This window comes from Oppia nitens, unplaced genomic scaffold (assembly GCF_028296485.1).
Source record: "Oppia nitens isolate AA-2021 unplaced genomic scaffold, nextdenovo-longstitch-racon4-pilon3 scaffold1_pilon_pilon_pilon, whole genome shotgun sequence".
Lineage (NCBI taxonomy): Eukaryota > Metazoa > Arthropoda > Arachnida > Sarcoptiformes > Oppiidae > Oppia > Oppia nitens.
In genome coordinates this window covers 921,313-940,755 of record NW_026533199.1, presented here as the reverse complement: position 1 = coordinate 940,755, position 19,443 = coordinate 921,313, and the positions used below count along the sequence as shown (strand labels likewise).

At 18.5% G+C, this 19,443-nt stretch overlaps 1 protein-coding gene across 2 annotated transcripts; it reads left to right on the top strand.

Moving 5' to 3' along the window:
• Positions 1-6,004: 6,004 nt before the first annotated feature.
• On the top strand, positions 6,005-17,650 carry LOC128951996 (ribosomal protein S6 kinase 2 alpha-like). 2 transcript variants are annotated; one of them, XM_054297317.1, is made up of 11 exons: positions 6,005-6,056; positions 12,214-12,395; positions 13,127-13,445; positions 14,709-14,796; positions 15,047-15,184; positions 15,454-15,533; positions 15,864-15,956; positions 16,356-16,940; positions 17,043-17,190; positions 17,314-17,393; positions 17,501-17,650. In XM_054297317.1, exons 2-11 carry the CDS (start codon positions 12,343-12,345, stop codon positions 17,612-17,614), a joined length of 1,698 nt encoding a protein of 565 aa, XP_054153292.1. In that variant the 5' UTR covers positions 6,005-6,056; positions 12,214-12,342; the 3' UTR covers positions 17,615-17,650. The 2 variants fall into 2 exon arrangements, with proteins under 2 accessions (XP_054153292.1, XP_054153291.1); XM_054297316.1 differs by lacking the exon at positions 6,005-6,056 and adding an exon at positions 11,986-12,020.
• Positions 17,651-19,443: the final 1,793 nt, after the last annotated feature.

The window sequence follows — 19,443 nt, the reverse complement described above, 5'->3', positions numbered from 1 at the left end:
AAAAAATTATTAATAATAATTAGAAATTTAATAATAATAATAATAATGACAATGCATTTTGCGTGTGTGTATGTGTTATCCTATTAAATATTAGTTTATTTAAATAACTTAATATTATAATATTTTATTTAAATATATAAATACATTGAATGTTATGTAAACATATATTTTTTCTATATATATATATAATTTATATCCTGAAACGTGATATGATTTATTTGATACWACTTTGTAACTTAAATTATATAAACAAATTTTTCATAATAATAATAATAATTTTATGAATAATGTTTATTATTTTTTTGGATTATATATTATTATAATTATAATCAATTTTGTAGATATTGTGTACAATTGTATAATAATAATTAATTAAATAAAAATAATTTAGACAATTATTAATTTAAATTATAATATATATTTTGATAAGACATTTTTTAAAGTTAACTATACATATTAAATACAATATATTTATTTGAAAATTTTTATAATTATTAATAGATATACTGTTTCATTGCATATCACAATTTATTTTGTTATACAAAAATTACTTACTATAATAATAATAATATAGTAAATTGATGTCAATGTTAACGATAATCTCTTTTTATTTTAAAATAATAAAAATTGTGTTTGTATTTCAAGGTCTGGTTTACGGTATATCTAATTAAACCTTAAAATATTTTATTTWAAAAWAAATAAATAAATTAAACTAAAATATTTTTGAAACAGTTATATAACTTTTAATTAATTTAATATATACTGTATATAATATGTTAAATATTTATATATAATTTACAAACTTTATATTTATTTTTTATGCCATTATATACTGTATTAATACTATTATAATATAAAAAATATATTATAATACAATAGATTTAATTTAATACTTTAATAATAGGTGTATTATTATTATTATTATTATTATTATTATTATTATTATTATTATTATTATTATTATTATTATCATAACTTATAATACAGTACTATATTGTATTTGATTTTGTTATATACAATAATTAATATACTATTTATAATCCCAGTCATAATACCAAACAAATTAATAAATATAATCAAAATTATTATTATTMTTTTAATCATAGTATTATTTAAAAGTAAAAAAAAGTTATTTATAAATTTGATTATTAAACTAAAACAAAAACCATTAACAAACAATTTATTGAACAAAAATTAGTTTTTAATGACATTCACACACATATATATACAGTAATATAAATATATATAACTTTATATTTAAATTGCTTTTTTCAATGACATTTACAAATAATTGTAATACAATATTCAGTAAATTTTTATTTTAAAAATAATTATATTTTATGTTAACTATTAAATAAAGATTATTGGATATTATTATTATTATTATTATTGTCAAACAATTTTATATATTTATTATTATTATTATTATTAAATATTATTACTTTCATCTACTAATCATCAGTGTTGATAACAAAAAACACAATAAATTATATATTATTATTTTAATAAATATTTTTTTTATATTAATATAATTGATTTTATCATTTTTTGTTGTTGGTTTACTATTTAAATAATAATAATAATAAATATATAACTGATTAATATCTGATAGAGAGAGAGAGAGAGAGAAACAAAAATATTAAATAATTATTTAAATTTTTTTTTTAATAATTCTTGTGATTTTATTTCTTATTATTTTCTTTGAAAAAAGTCTCATTATTTTCAGTATTATTATTATTATTATTATTRTTACTATAATTGACAAAAAATATAATTATTTTCTTTATGTGTTTTGTTTGTGTGTATCTATGAGTGGGTTGTTATTTGATTTGTGTTTCAATTTATATAAACATATTGTGTATTATATATATATATATATTATTTGTTATAAGAAAAATTAATTTATATGTTTAAAAATTTTGTGATAATATTATTATTATTGACTATAATATTATATAATTCAAACATGTGCCGAAACATATATATTGTTTAACCTATTAAATGTGATATTATTATTATTATTATATCAATTTAATAATTAATCAATTGATTTATTGATTTTAACATTAAAATCAGTAATAATAATAAATATTGTTTTTTTTAAAAAAATATGAGTCAAATAAAGCTAACAAAATATTTAAAGGTCAGTAAAATATATTGTATTTTTATTTAATTAATATTATTTTTATTATATTTTTTTTAAAAATTTGAATTATTTAATTAATTTACTAATTTATATATTGAAAAATAATCACATAGTTACTATTGTTGAATTGTAAAGTTTCAATGTACTATTTGTAATTAAATTATAATATAATCATAAATCATAATAGTTATTATTAATTAATTAATTATAATTTAGATTATAATTTTTTTTATATATATACTGTATTTATATAAATCAATAAATTCAATATTTAATTTTGAAAAATCATAAAAATTTAACCTTCAATTGCAATTAATTCGCAAATTTTTATAATAAAAAAAATAATTTTTTTATTAAAATTATATTTAGCAATAAATTCTATTGTAATGTACTGTATATACAGTATATATTGTATATATATATGAACCCTACAATTGTCTAGACAAGTAATTTTTAGCAATATATTAATATATTTTTTATTAGTAGTAAAATTTATTAACCAAAAAAAAATCTTTTTTAAGTGTCATTTATTTTTGAAATGTATTTCACAATAAATTAATAGTTTTTTTTTGTTGGTTAACATTTGTTACAAAACATAAATATCTTATTTAGTTATTTTTTTTTAATTACAAAACGCACACAGTATCACTTTTATTATTATGATAAACTATTTCAACATTTATTATTACATTTATATATATATATATATATATATATATATATATATATATATATAATACGTTATTAAGTATCTACAATACTATTGCATTTATATTTCAACAAAAAAAAATTATTACATGTATGTCTGGTATTATTATATTTTTTTTGAAAAAAGTATATTACATTTCAATCTCAATTTCTCTCTCTCTCTCAAAATATTTTTTAATTATGTATTTTTACAATAAAAAGTAAAATTGCTAATTTTATACTACATTACTATGCTAAATTAAAAATATATGAATAGTCATAAAATAAGTTTTTTTTTAAAAATTAGTTATTAAAAAAATTATTGAATAAAATATTTTATTTTTATTTATACAGTATATATCACATATATATATATATATATACTGTATATATTACAGTAATTTTATATTAATTATTTAAAAATGTATAAAGTTTTAATAAATATCTAGATATAGAAATATTAATAATAATAATTATTATTATTATTTAATATGTTATTATGTTATAATGTGAATGTTCTTCTAGGAAATTATTATTTTATTTTATTTTTTGCAAAATATGATATTTTCATATAATTAATAAATCAAATTACATTTTAATTTATTATAAAATTGTTTATCACATGTATGTATGTTGTCTAATATGATTATGTAAGCATCAAGGTAAACACTTTTATTATTATTATCATTATTATATGATATTAGTTAATAACAAACACTTGATATCTCTCAAAATAATAATAATATGAATAATAATTTTATTTTTATTATGTTACTATTTAATATTTAATGTAAAGTACAATATATATTAAATATAATCTGTCTAACAAATAATAGATTATTTATTATAATATTAGATTTATTTATTTTCTTTTAATATTTAATTTCAAATTCAATTTATATTGACAGTAAATAAATAGCATAGATATAACATAGATATAGCAAATAAATATTTAATTTGTTTATAATTTATTTCATTGAATATTATTGAATAGTAATACACAATTAATCGATAAATTATTATTAATATATTAATAATAATCAAAATCATAAATTATTATTAAATTACTTATTTATAAGAATATTTGATTAAATTAATACTAAATATTTAATAATAATAATAATAATAATTGTCAATAACAGTATCACTTACTTATATAATAATTATTTATTAAATTACAGTAATATAATATACTGTTAAATTATTGACAACTTTTAGTTTATGGGTTTTTTTAAATAATTATAAATACATATTAAGTTGACATATAATATGATATTAATTTATGATATATTATATTACAATTAAATTCTACACTTACTTTCAATTATTATATTATATAATAATAACTTAAACACATTATATATATATTAAATAATAATAATTATATACATTTAGTTTTTTTCTAACTTAATATAAAATTTGAGCTTTTTTTATTAGTTATTAAATAATTTATTTTATTATTATTTTTATTTTTATTATTATAAAATAAACAAATCAATAGAAAAAAATTATAGTTAATATGTTTTAATTTATTGTCCCTTTATTATAATTGGGTAATTTGTTTACCAATTTGTTTGTTAAACAGTATCTATCATATTATTATTATTATTACTATTATTATGTATTTAGTTATTTATTCAGTTAATATTAATATATATATATATAATGAGTGGTAACTGATAATGACATTGAAATTGCAAATACATTATATATATATATATATTTACAGTATGTTATATAATATAGCTTTTCTAACATACAGTATAAGGATATAAAGTATAATATAATAATATACTTAATACTCACTACTAAATAAAATACAAAATAAAATCATTAAAACTAAATACATATTATTATTACTATATTATGTAATATAAATTACAGTATCAAATGATACTTTAGATTAAAAAATTTAAAAAAATTGTTGTTTTGTGTTGTTTTCTAAATTTTGTTTTTAAATTACAAAATATATTTAATTTTAAAATATCTATTTTCTACAATATTGTCATAAAGTATTATAAAATAATTTAAGTAATTTTTTAGTAATTTAATTTAATTATATTATAGTATAATAAAATATACTTTATTTTTTACAAATAAAATATAAGACATACACGCACACAGATTTAAAGATAAATTTTACCCATTGGTTAACAATAATAATAATAATAATAATAATAATAATACTGTACTACTATTGCCTAATATTATTGCAATGAAATTGCAGTGTTTTCTGGTTAAAAAATCATGAGATCTTATATATTATATAATATATATATATATATATATATTGCAAAAAACAGCGCACAAATACATGTGAGATGATGTGCGGCACTAATAATATATTATATATATATATATATTATTAAGACTTATATATATATATATATATATATATTGTTGTTGTATTTATGTGATGTCTGTGCTGACACTGTAATGCCTGTGCGCTCACGAGTTGAACAGTTTATAACTATATTACTATACTCTATATACTCTCTATATATATATATTCATCTACCGATGCTCTCTCTCTCTCTTCTCTCTCTCTCTCTCTCTCTCTCTCTCTCTCTCACTCACTCACTCACTCACTCACTCACTCACTCACTCACTCACTCACTCACTCACTCACTCACTCACTCACTCACTCACTCACTCACTTACCCACTCACTCTCACTAATATATAAAAAACTCACTCATACATGTTTTTTATTTCAAGTACAACATCATTATATAACAGAGAGAGAGACACTCACACACTACACACTATACAGTAGTATATAATAAATTGCTAAACACTTTATATATATACTGTATATTATTATTTGATTTTTTGTATTTAAAAACCTAAACTGTATATACAGTATATATACTGTATATATATATATATAATATATAAAGAGGTCTTTAAGCTCTCACTTTATAGTCATCCGCTCGTTAGTTGTCAGCGCCAGTGAAAAATCATTTGTAATAATAATAATATTAATTTTTTTAGTAAAAAATATAAAACTAGTTACCGATAATTTTTTTTAGAAAAATGCCTGAAAATTGTGATTATTATTATAATAACAATAAAAACTTGTATTTTATCAAAAAAGATTTATTATTGACTATTATATTAATTAATTAATTAATTAATTGTTAAAATACTAAATAATTTTGAAGATTTTATTTTTTTAAATATCATAAAAAGTTGAACGAAAAATCAATTACTTAAAATATAAGGTAAAAGTAAAATCATTTATTTACAAATATATATATATTTTTAAAAATAATAATATTTATAGTTATTTTTTAATAAACTATATTTAGTTTTTATTTATTTATTAATTTAATTTAAGATATTAATGTTTGTTTAGTATTATTATTATTATAAAATTAAATTAAACGCAATAATATTTGTTTATTAATATTATTATTTTATATAAATATATTTTATTTATCATACAATGTCAACATTGTATGATAACAAAAAATATTTATTATTATTATCATTTTTTGATAAAAATAAAATTTATTGTCAACAATATATTTCCGGTTATAATATTTATAGTATAGTACTAACTCATTGATAAAAAAAATAGATATTCAAACATTGATTTATCTGTAGAAAAATAATTAAATAATAATTATTATAATTAATTATTACGAAATGTGTTAATAATAGTAGATATATATATATATATATTAATATATATTTTATGAATCATAAAAATATGACACACATTATAATTTAATTAATTATTGGTAATTATTTTTATTGAAAACGTATATAAAATAAAATAATAATAATAATTGTTAACATTGTTTGTATGTATGTGTGTGTGTGTGTGTGTGTGTGTGTGTGTGAGAGAGAGAGAGAGAGAGAGAGTAATGGTTTGTATTGACATAAGAATATTCTGACGTATTCAGCACCGGTATGTCGTCATATACATGAGCGCACACACACACACACATAGACATCACACATACAGTACATACACATACAAAATTACATCGATCCCTGAATCAACATGTTTACCATTGAATTCAATTGAAAAATTATATACTAACTAAATTCAAGTGCATACACACACACACACACACACACACACACACACACACACTACACATATACACATACACATCAATTTAATATTATTATTATTATTATTTCAATACAAATATTAATACTATTATACCGTATATTTATTTAGATGTCATTGTTTTATATGGGTTCAAAAAAAATATTTTTTCTTATTATAAGTCAATATACTTGACTATTAATCTAATATATTACTGGAAATATATATTACTGTATTTGATTTACTACTATAAGTAAATAACTTTTACTATAAATTACTTTAAATAATTTTTAAAAAAAATAGTTTTTTCTTAAATATCAGAAATTTTCTCTCAGTATAATAAACTTTATTTTTTTTTTAAAATCAGTAAAAAATTATTAATATTTTATACATGTTTTGACAATTTATATACTGTGTATATATAATGTTGAAAATTATTATTATTATTATTATGTTTGTATTATATTAAAACAAAATTTTGTTTAAAAAAATATTATTAAATTTATTCAAACGCACACAAAAACAACAATACAAATATATATTTTGTTTGGTTTTTTTTAAATAAAAGTTTTAAATTGAATTTTATTATTTATTTATTATTTTTAAAAAATCATTTAAAACGTGTATTGGAAAAAAATTAAAACCAAAATAATAATTATTAATAATCAATTTTTTTAATTATATTTTGTATAATACATTTTCTCACTACTTATATGTTAAAAATTGACATTTATATATAAATATTAAGTGGGAGCCTATTATAATGAAATTTATATTTTAATAAATACACTATTTATATATATATATTAATACTAGAAATATAAAAAACATTTGGGAATTTGATTTTTTGATGTATTTTATATAATGATAATATTAACTATTGAATTATATGCAGAAGTTTAGACACAAAAATGCATTTATTTTTTATTTTGTGTGTATATATATAAAAGCCATATACTGTATATATATATATTAATAGTAAGCTATCTATTTATTTATATAAAATATATGTATTAATTTTATTTTTATTTTAGAAATAATAATCATTATATAACTGTCAATGTCATAATATATTACAATTTGTATACTTTTAATTATTATATAACATTAACCTAATTATGTCAAATATTTGATTTGAAAAATAATATTATTTTTAGTATAAATTATTATTATTATTAAAATATTTTTTTCTCTTAAAACTTTATTCAGAAATTTTTTTTCAACACTAACTTTACTTTTCAATCTATATATATATATTAATATTAAATTAATTGGACATTGAATATACTATTAATATAATAAATAATTGACATTTTTTGTGTTGACAAATTGGGATATTTATAAAAATTTGTTTTTATAGTTATTATTATTATTATTGTTATAATCTAGATTGATATTGATAAACTAAGTTATAACAACTATGACATTGAAATACTATAGTTTATGTTATTTATTTATTTTTTATGCTACTAACTAACACAATAATATATTAGATGTTATTAGTAGTTTTATTTTTTATTTTTATTTTATCTATCACTAACTGTCGATTTGATAGATAACATAATAACATTAAGACACACACATACATACAATACAATGTTATGGATCCAAAAAAAATAATTTTTTTTATTTGTTTGAATCATTAGAAAAAAATTGGTTTACACAACAATAAGCGGAAAATAAAACTAATTTAACATTATTTAGTAGAATCTCAATCTTTATCTATATCTATATATATATAGTATATATATATTGTTATATAAAAATAGACAGAGAAATAAAAATCTGCAATAAAATAAAAGACAGATTTTTTTTGGTGACTATTATTGATATCTAAATATAGAAACACTAATATATACTGTAGTTATATAAATAAATATAAAGTTATATTATATATTAAGTATATTGAATATATATAATATATATTATATATAGTGATGTTTTATATAAAAAAACAATTTATATATATATATATATATATATATATATATTAGTAATCTACTTCTAAACACTAAATGATTATTTTGCTATAATATTAAATTACTTTTTTTTAAAAGCACAACATTTGTTTAATTATATATCAATTTAGTATTTAATATGGTTTTAACGTAAAATATTATACAACATATAGCTTTATATTTATATATATAAATTATATTATATAATATCTATCTATATATATATATATATATATTCTTGAAATTTAATATTTTCCTCGAAAAAAACTGATTAATCAACAAAAATATGGATTATTATAATATTTAGTTTATATATATACTGGTGTTGAATATATGACATTTAAATGCAAAAATATTACTAATACAGTAATAATATTTATAGTATACTTAATATTAAATTACAGCTATTTTATTATCTAACTATTATTGAATTTATTTTTAGGATTAATTTTATGTCAATCATTACTTTATATAAATTAATATTTTTTTTATATATATATCAAATGTGACGACAATTTATAATATATTCAACAAAAAAACTGTGACATAAACCTTGAAAATTACAACTAAAAATTTGTTGTTTAATAAAACTAAAATGTTTTTTTTTTATTATTTTATTATATCAATATAATATTTAGTCAAATTATTTTTTTTAATATAAATTTATATAATACTCGGGTTTATATATATAATAAACTCTATAATCAAATTTATATCGTATATTATATTGTAAACAAATTATTTTTGGTAAAATGATTTTGAATGTGTATAATAATATAATTTATATAACAATATTTTAATATACTATAACACACACACATACGTACAGTGTATGTATAAATAAATTTTAAAAGTAATTTATAATATTACAGAATATATCATATTTAATATTATACAATAAAATATACTGTATATACTATATATATACAAATATTGTAATATAATGTTCATATAATTTACTTCATATAACAGAAAAATACTGTAATATATGATTAAAAATATACTGTATGTTGTAATATATATATATAATTTTGTAATATAAAACAATATTTAAATTATACATACAATTAGTTACACTCACTCACACACACATAAAATTAATTAATACCTACAATAAAATGGATTTACGAAATAACATAATAGTAATTAATTTATTAAAACAATAAAACAAAAACAAAAAAAAGATTTATAATTTATGACTTATATCTGTATATACTGTACTACAGTATTATATATATATATATATATATATATATATATATATATATATATAAATTAGTTATGCTTTTCAAATTAATTTCTCAATCAATTTCATTGTGTTTTATTTATTTATGTAATATATATATATATTCAATAATAAATCTTTTATTTTAAATGTACTGTATATCACACACATAAAAAAATCTATCTTTATTTATGAGATATATTATTCAGGTATATAGAAACATATCGTTTTCAAACATTAACATTTGATTGTCAAGATTACACACACACACACACACACACACACACACACACACACACACACACACACACACACACACACACACACACACACACTCACACACACATTATAATACTGTAATAATAATAATAAGGTTATATTGAATTCATGACATATTACCAAAAAATAAAAACATTATTAGCCTTCAATTGAATTAAATATTTATTTCTATCAAAAATCAATTAAACTAAATAATATATCATTAGTTTCTATTGAATGTTTCAAATTATTTCATTTGAAGAAAACTGATTGTTTGTCTGTTTGTCAACAAATTAATGATTTATATATATATTTAATTTTCAAAAATAATGCAACTTTCAATTTAATTATTTATTTTTATTGTGATTATTATTTAATTTTTTTGTTGTTGTTGTTGTTTAGTTAACTTCTATTAACTTTATTGTTAATATTCATTAATTATAATTTAATATTTCACACAAATATTTATTAATATATAATAAGTAATGTATTGACAATAAATTGGAGGATAATATTTGGCATATTCAACACACACACACACATAGCCAAAAATACACATACATTAATTAATTTTGAAACCCTCGACATATAAACTTTTAATATAATAAATTATGGTTTTTACAAAAACTTGGGTTAAAAGCATTTAGCATAAATTGATTAACACATACATATACACGCACATACACATACACACACACACACACACACACACACACACACACACACACACACACACACACACACACACACTTAAACACATACCGTTCCCCCTATTTAAGCGCATTTTGACTAATTTCTATATACTAGACACCATAGACGACAGTACTGTATATTTAATAATGTGATATTTAATTTAATATATCATGTCATATCATATATATATATATATATATATATATATATATATGTATATATTTTGCTTGATACCTTAATTGATTGACGTAGTAGTAGTAGTAGTAGTGGTGGTGTTGGTATTAAGTACAGTCATATGTAATAGTTTTTAGTTACGGGAACAGTAGTCGCCAGTGAGTCTGTGCCTCAAATGAGACTGTGCTCTTAAATTACAGAATATATACAGTATATACTGTACTGTACTGTATGTATGGTTATATAAAACTTGTGTGAAAATTCAAACTGTTTGGCAAATCGGCTCAATATGTTGTTGAGCTGACAATAACAACCAGTGCTATAATATAATAATATTCAATATATAAGGAATATAAGTATATATTTTATTATTATTATTATCATAATATTCATATAATATATATTTTTTTAAAAATAAGCTCAAAAAAATATTATTTTAAATTGTTTAATACTTGTTATGTTATAACTGACATAATTTAATTTTAATTAAATTAATAATAATAAAATTATTTTAATAAATAATTTGTTATTTTTCTAAATTGTTTATCTGAAAATGTTTTTCCTTGAATTAATGTATTAAAATAATATATAAATTTATATTATTTATACCATAAATCAATCATTTGACTCACAATTTATATTATATATATTATAGTCAACATTCAATCATAAATTAATGAATTGCATTTAAAAAAAGTTTTATATAAATATATTTCAAAAAAATATTATAATAACTATATAATTGTTGTCTCATTTCAATGAAAAAGTGAAAATTTAAATTATTGAAAACTAATAATAAATATATATATATATATAAGTAAGTAGTGTACTATAGTTTTTAAACTAGTATTGATTGACTAAACATTTATTACTAAATTTAAGCAATTTTTTTGAAAAAAAAGTTTCGAAAATTAAAAAAAAAACATTATATTAACTATTTATTATATAAACAGTATATACTATATATATATTTAATATTAATATATTTTTTTGATAATATTTTTTTAAAGAATCCAAGAATCGAGAACCGGGAGCTCAGTTGTCTTGGAAATAGTCATCGAAAGGGAATACACTATAATAATAATAATAATAATAACCAAATCAGACACCAGTGCTATTGGCCTACCAGTGCTGTGTCAATGCATCCAAACTTTCAATTATACTTTGGTGGTAACGTTGAACCCGAAAACAGGTTAGTGTCGGGCCATTACTTACTACTACTACTACTAAATCATAATTATTATTAAATTATATTTTTTAAGATAAAAATTAAGTTTTATTTAAATATTATTAATTAAAATATATATTTTATTATATTGTATATAGTTTTAATAAATTTGCTATTTTTAAATAATAATTTATTTATAACAACAAACAATATAATATATATATATATATATCATATACAATATACACTTATATTTATAGTTTCCGATTAATATACACATTAGTATTATAAAATATAAATAAATAAAATGTACTGTATATACACATAAAATTATTTTTTCAAAATACACACAGATTTTCAAATTTTATATAATATATATAAATACTAAATAACTGGTTATAACTAGTTTGTTGTTGAAACAAATTATTTTTATTGGTAACTAAAATAATATATATATATAATATTTAACAAAACAAAAATCACCTGTTTTTTATATTTTTTTCACTATATATTATATTTTATCACTAAAACAATATTTTTTTTTTAAATATTTCTATCACTGAAAAAAATATTTAGTATTTAATATACAGTATATACTACTGTAATTGTTTGTAATCTGTTTTAACATTTTAACAACAACAACATATTAAAAAAAAAACTTTTTACAACAAAATTATTTAATAAATTATTTATTTATTTTTTAATTAAAAGGAGATATTTAACTAAATAACTAGTTTTTTTGATTCAATGGTCAGGTCATGCATTGCAACAACAACTTCAACAACAACAACAACTACTACTACTACTACTACGACAACCAACAACAACATCACTACTATACCAACCAGTGGTGGCACAACCATCGATGATGACATTCCTAGCATTTCGTTGAAAACATTGATATCAGATACCGGACCCCTACAGGAAAGTGATGTCTGCCTGATTGGCGCACAACTAGTCGAGGCATTGGCTAAACTCAACGACAATGGACTCGTACACCGGTGTCTTAATCCTGATATCGTATCAGTCGACTGGAGAGGTCGGGTCAGGATAGTCGATACGAGCACCTGTAAGGTGAGAGACATACCATAACCATACCATACCATACTATACCCCCCACCATATCATATAGCATTTTACCTAACAATATATATATATATATATATATAAGTTAATCTACAATAACAACAACAAAATTATATATAAAATATATGTTGGTTTGCATTTTTGAATTAGTTTTTATGATATAATTTAATATTATATTCAAATATAAAAATTCATTTAGACGTTTTATATTAGAAAAATCCAAATAAATTACTTATAAATATAATTTATTTGAATTTTTTTTAGTAATATATTTACTTATAATATATTTTATGTATGTATATATATATACATAAAATATATTATGTATATATATATATTGCTTAATATATATAACTTAAATATATATTTTTGTTGTTGTTTTAGTTGTGTTGTGTTTTGAATTTAAATTTAATTAATAATATATTACATTCACTGTAATATACTGTAGACTTCTTAGAGAGTAAATTAATAATTTATTTAAAAAAATTGTAGTCTTTTTGGCACCAATTTGACAGATTCAACGGAAAAATTCCCCTTTTATTTTGATTAGTGATTAAAATTTATTTTTAAAAAATTAAAAAATTAAAAAAAAATGTTAAATAAAATACTATTGACCCAAATAATTATCAATAAATATTATTTTTTGGTTTAAAATAATAATAATATCGGTTTGACATTTACTCTCGATTTTTAGAAAAGTTTTTTATCATATTTTTAAATAATTGTAAAAATATTATTTTTTTTAATGATAATTCAGTATATAATATGGTTTATATCACATGAGTATAGCAATCAAAATATTAGCAAAATTTCTTAGTAAAACAAATATAGTTATTAGTAATAATAATAATAATATTACAATAACTTTTTAAAAATAAATATTAGCATAACATATACCACAATAGATTTGTCATTCAATATTATTTAAAATAATAATAATAATTATTATTATTATTACTTAATTTATAAATATATATATATATATAAATATATATATATATATATATATATATATATATATATAGTTTTTCAAATAGTATAACTTTTATTATATAACTTATATTATTATTACTTAATTTATAATATATATATATATAGTTTTTCAAATAATATTACTTTTATTATGTAACTTATATTATTATCACTTAATTTATAAAAATATATATAAATATAGTTTTTCAAATAATATTACTTTTATTATATAACTTATATTATTTAAATTTATTGTAAAATTTATATTTATTTTATTAGCAACGTGGCTGTCCCTATGAGCTGGATGTCATAAAGCGACTTAAATATCCATTTATAGCGCCGGAAATTTTAAAAGGAAACACTTTCGGTAATATTATTATTATTACTATTAATATTATTTATATATATACTTAACTTAATAGACAACTTGAATAAAACAAAAAAAAAACAAAACAATTTTTTGTTGTATATAACAACAAACAAAAAATAAAATAAAATGTTATTATTATAAATTGTCACAAAAAATTGATGTGTCGAATATATGTTAAATAATGAAACAAACATATATCTATAAAATAATTTAATATTTTATTATATATATATTAACCCAATTAAAGAGCCGTCATCTGATTGGTGGTCACTGGGATGTTGTCTCTATCAGATGCTTACTGGGAAAGCCATGCTATCACAGCACGAATCAATTGATGCCTTAATTAAGGACATATCGAAAGACAACTGTAAGGAAGCACTGGAAGGTATGGTATTATTATTATTGGACAGACATTACTGTACATCAAATAAATAAATAAATAAATAATTTTATATATATAAAAAATTTTTATAGACTTTCTATAAATTTATATATGGATATGATATGGACATGAATTATAGATTTTTTTATTTTATTTTGTAACATTAATATGATATAAATACATATATTAATATATTTGGCTATTATTTCTATATTATATCTGAAATATTTATATTATTATAATATATTTTATTTTTATTTTTTTTGTTACAGATATTATTAGATCTCCGATAGACTATCCGAAACACATATCTACCAATGCTTTTAGCATTTTGTCGGCATTTCTTGAAAAAGTATTTTAAATTATTTATATTGAATTTATTGTCTTATTTTTTTATTTTTGATTTTGTGTGAAATATTTATATATATATATATTTATATATATATATATTTATATATATATATAGTTATATATAAATGAATAATTATTGATACTATTTACCTAAAAATAATGATTAAATTTTTATTAGCAATTGTCATATACTAATAGTTTTACTAATGTGTTACTAATGTCGAAATTTTTAAATATTTATTTAATTAATTATTATTATTATTATTTTCTTTTACCTGTTGTTGTTGCTGATGTTGATGTTGATGATGATGTTGTTATGGATAACATTTAGGATCCAATTAAGCGTCTTAAGTGGTCTAAAGAGACCGGATCCAAGTCCATCAAAGAGCATCCGTTTTTTGCATCAATCAATTGGCATAATTTGGTAAAGTATTTCAACAAAAAAAATATTTAGTACACTATTATTATTATTATTATTATTATTTTCTAAATGTTTTCTAATTTATTTTGAGTATACAGTTAATAAAAAAAAATTATTTTGTTGAAAAAAATTTAGATGATTATTCACAATTAAATATTTTTAGTTTACACACATACATACATAGATACATAGTATTACATACATACACACACACACACACACACACACACAAACAAACAAACTAGTATATAGATTAGTAAAATATAGACTAAATTTTTTTTATACAGAATATTCATGAAAAAAACACAAGAATTTCCAAAACAAAAAACAATTTAAATTTATAACTAAATACTATGTTATTAATAATACAATAATAATATAATTATTTATATATATATTTAGGTCAACAATGAAAGTGTTGGCACCATTCAGATGGATCTGAGTTACAGTATTTGGTCGTCGGAGCAGACAATCATCGAAGGACGGCTGGGACCAGATTATGGTCAAAAATTTGCCAATTGCTATGTTATTAGGCACAAGAAAACCGGTGACAGGGGTGTCCTGAAACTGGTTTGGAAGGCGGATATGAGAAAAATCAGTTCCGGTTGGAAACGTGTAATGAATGAGCGGCTGGTCTGGCAAAAAGTATCGGCCAATCCCTATATGACACCCATGAAGGGCTTCTTCGAGACAGAGGCTGCCTATTGTTTTGTTAGCGAACATATCATGAATGCCGTATCGTTGGGTGTGGTCATCAAGTCGGCCCCGTTGCCCGACGATGTGGTCAAATATATTGCCGGCCAGTTATCAATCGGATTGAATTACTTGCATCAGACAGGTGTCCTACACCGGGGCCTATCACCCGACGGTATACTCATTGAGAAAAGTGGTCGCCTAAGGATCAGCGATTTTGAGTCGGCCAAACTGTGCGATGTTAGCTGTCATCCGTTTGGCGACTGTAGTTATATGGCACCGGAGATTGTCCAGGTATGTGACGACCGGCACCGGGAGATCCGATATATTGATTTATAAGAGATAATTGAATTGATTTTTTAAATGTTTGTTTGTTTGGTTGGTTGACTATTGTAGGGCAGAGAGTATGGTAAAGAAGCTGACTGGTGGTCATATGGTATCATAATCATCGAAATGCTTTCGGGTCAGACACCCATTGATATCTATTGTGATAAAAAAGAGATGATAATTGTCGAAGACATTGACATCGAGTTTCTATTGAAAGGTAAATATATATATATATATATATATAATTGTTGTTATCGTCGATAAGTCGATAACTGATTTCAATTGATTTAATTAATTAATTAATATTTATTTATTTTTATTTTTATTAAAAATTAAATAGTTATCGAAAATATTCCCAAAATCATAGCAAATATTCAGTCGACAAATGCCCAGAACCTATTGAAGGAGTTATTAGTATCCGTAAGTAATAATTATAATTATATAGTAATATATATTTTTTGAATTTTTGTTTTTAATGTATTAATTATTTTTTATTTTATTTATTTATTTTCTGACTTTAATTCCAGATTCCAGAGAAAAGACTTGGATTCAAGAGGAATGCTATAAATGAGATAAAAAGTCATCCATTTTTTAAGACACTTATGTGGCAAAAGTTAGAGTCGTGTGAAACACATATTTAGTTATATAATATTAATGACATAATAATAATAATAATAATACAGTATTATTATTATTATCGTTATAATATATTTTTTATTATTATTATGACAAATGTTTTTTTTGGTGTTTTGTTTTTCAAATACAACAATTTTTAAAAAAAAAAAAACATTGAACAATATTTTACCATTTGTAATGTTAGAATTTAAATTTTTATATTTATATATATATATATTGATATATTGATGATATAAATTGTCATAAAATATTATATTTTCTAATATAATATATATATATTTATTACACAAAACAAACAAACAAAAAACTTCCGCTAATTTCTAATACCAATTGATGTTAAAGTGATTGAAGTAACAAAAAATATATATATATATAATAATAATATTTTTCATATTAATAGCTGACAACAAAAAATAGTTATCAGATTTATTACTATATTTTTTCCACACACACACACACACACAAATGTACCAAATATTTTATCAACATTTCCTATTGATATTAATAATATTAATATTATTATTACTATTAAATATATGACATATAGTCTTTTTTATAATAATATAGTTGATAATACAAATTTTATATTTTATATATATATATATAAAACAATCAATCAATCAATCAATTGATGTGTATGTGTTTGAGTGTCTTTTTTTAGTACAGGTATCTGTTTTTATTGGGAAATTGTTATCAAATTATTTGATATATTAATAAATATAAATGTAATTTTTTTTATACACCATTAAAAACAAAAATATATGATAATATTGTGATTTATAATATAGATAATAATTTCAAAGACATATAATTGTTACAAATAAATTTAGGGTAATTTTTCTAAAAAAAACAAAATTATTATTTAATTGTTTTTAATAATTAGTATTTTTAAAAAAAAATAAATTGATGTACTACTATGTAAATGTTGTATACAGATATAAATTATATTATTTTTTATTAAATTAAAATAGGAATTAGAAACTAATTTTTTTTTGTAAAGCAAAATAAATTAAATGTTATTTTTTTTATTAAAAAAATCATAAAAATAGATACATGTTATTTGCGTAGATAAATACATATATATATATTTTTGTCTAAGAGAGATAAAATAACTATTTAAATAACTATTAGTAGTTTATATTATTAGTATTATTAGTTAAAGATATTTTGCAATTGAGGAAAAAATATGCGAAAATAAATATTTGGCAATCAATCGCTATTAAAGTATTTGCATTGAAAATATATATATATATTTTTGTGTGTGTGAATAAATTACTTATAATTTTAGTTGAAAAAATTTAAATATCATTTAAATTATAGTCATAACTTTTTTTAAAAATAAAATAACTTACATTAATTTTGTTTTTTTTTAAATTTTAAAAATATTTGTCACATATTAACATAAAACAAAATTTATTTAATTTATTTAAATATTATAGTATTACTGTTATAAAATTATTTATAGCTATCTATATGAAAAAGTGAAATTTGTAATAAATTATATTTTGTACTAAATTAAAATAAATTTGTTTAAGAAAAATGTGTAATAAATATATTTTTTTTGAAACTTAAAATTATATGACGAGAGAGAGAGAGAGAGAATTTTTTTATTAAATTACTAATAAATCATGTTTTCATTGTTATCAATGTGTTTAAGCAACGAAAACAAAATTTGTTTGATATAAAATTGAATATAATATATAATATATATATTATACATATCAATCATTAATCATCATCACCTGTGATATATCTTATCAAATAACACCCCAAACAATATGATTGTCACTGTGTTTATACATACATACTATAAATTACATGTATTTATAATTTA

What these genes read in the sequence shown, in the direction of transcription:
- LOC128951996 (XM_054297317.1), top strand. Translation starts at nt 12,343, where the DNA reads ATGCATCCAAACTTTCAATTATACTTTGGTGGTAACGTTGAACCCGAA. An exon ending in TCGATACGAGCACCTGTAAG is followed by an intron (nt 13,446 to 14,708) that starts GTGAGAGACATA and finishes TTATTTTATTAG; the next exon opens with CAACGTGGCTGTCCCTATGA. An exon ending in TGGCACCGGAGATTGTCCAG is followed by an intron (nt 16,941 to 17,042) that starts GTATGTGACGAC and finishes TGACTATTGTAG; the next exon opens with GGCAGAGAGTATGGTAAAGA.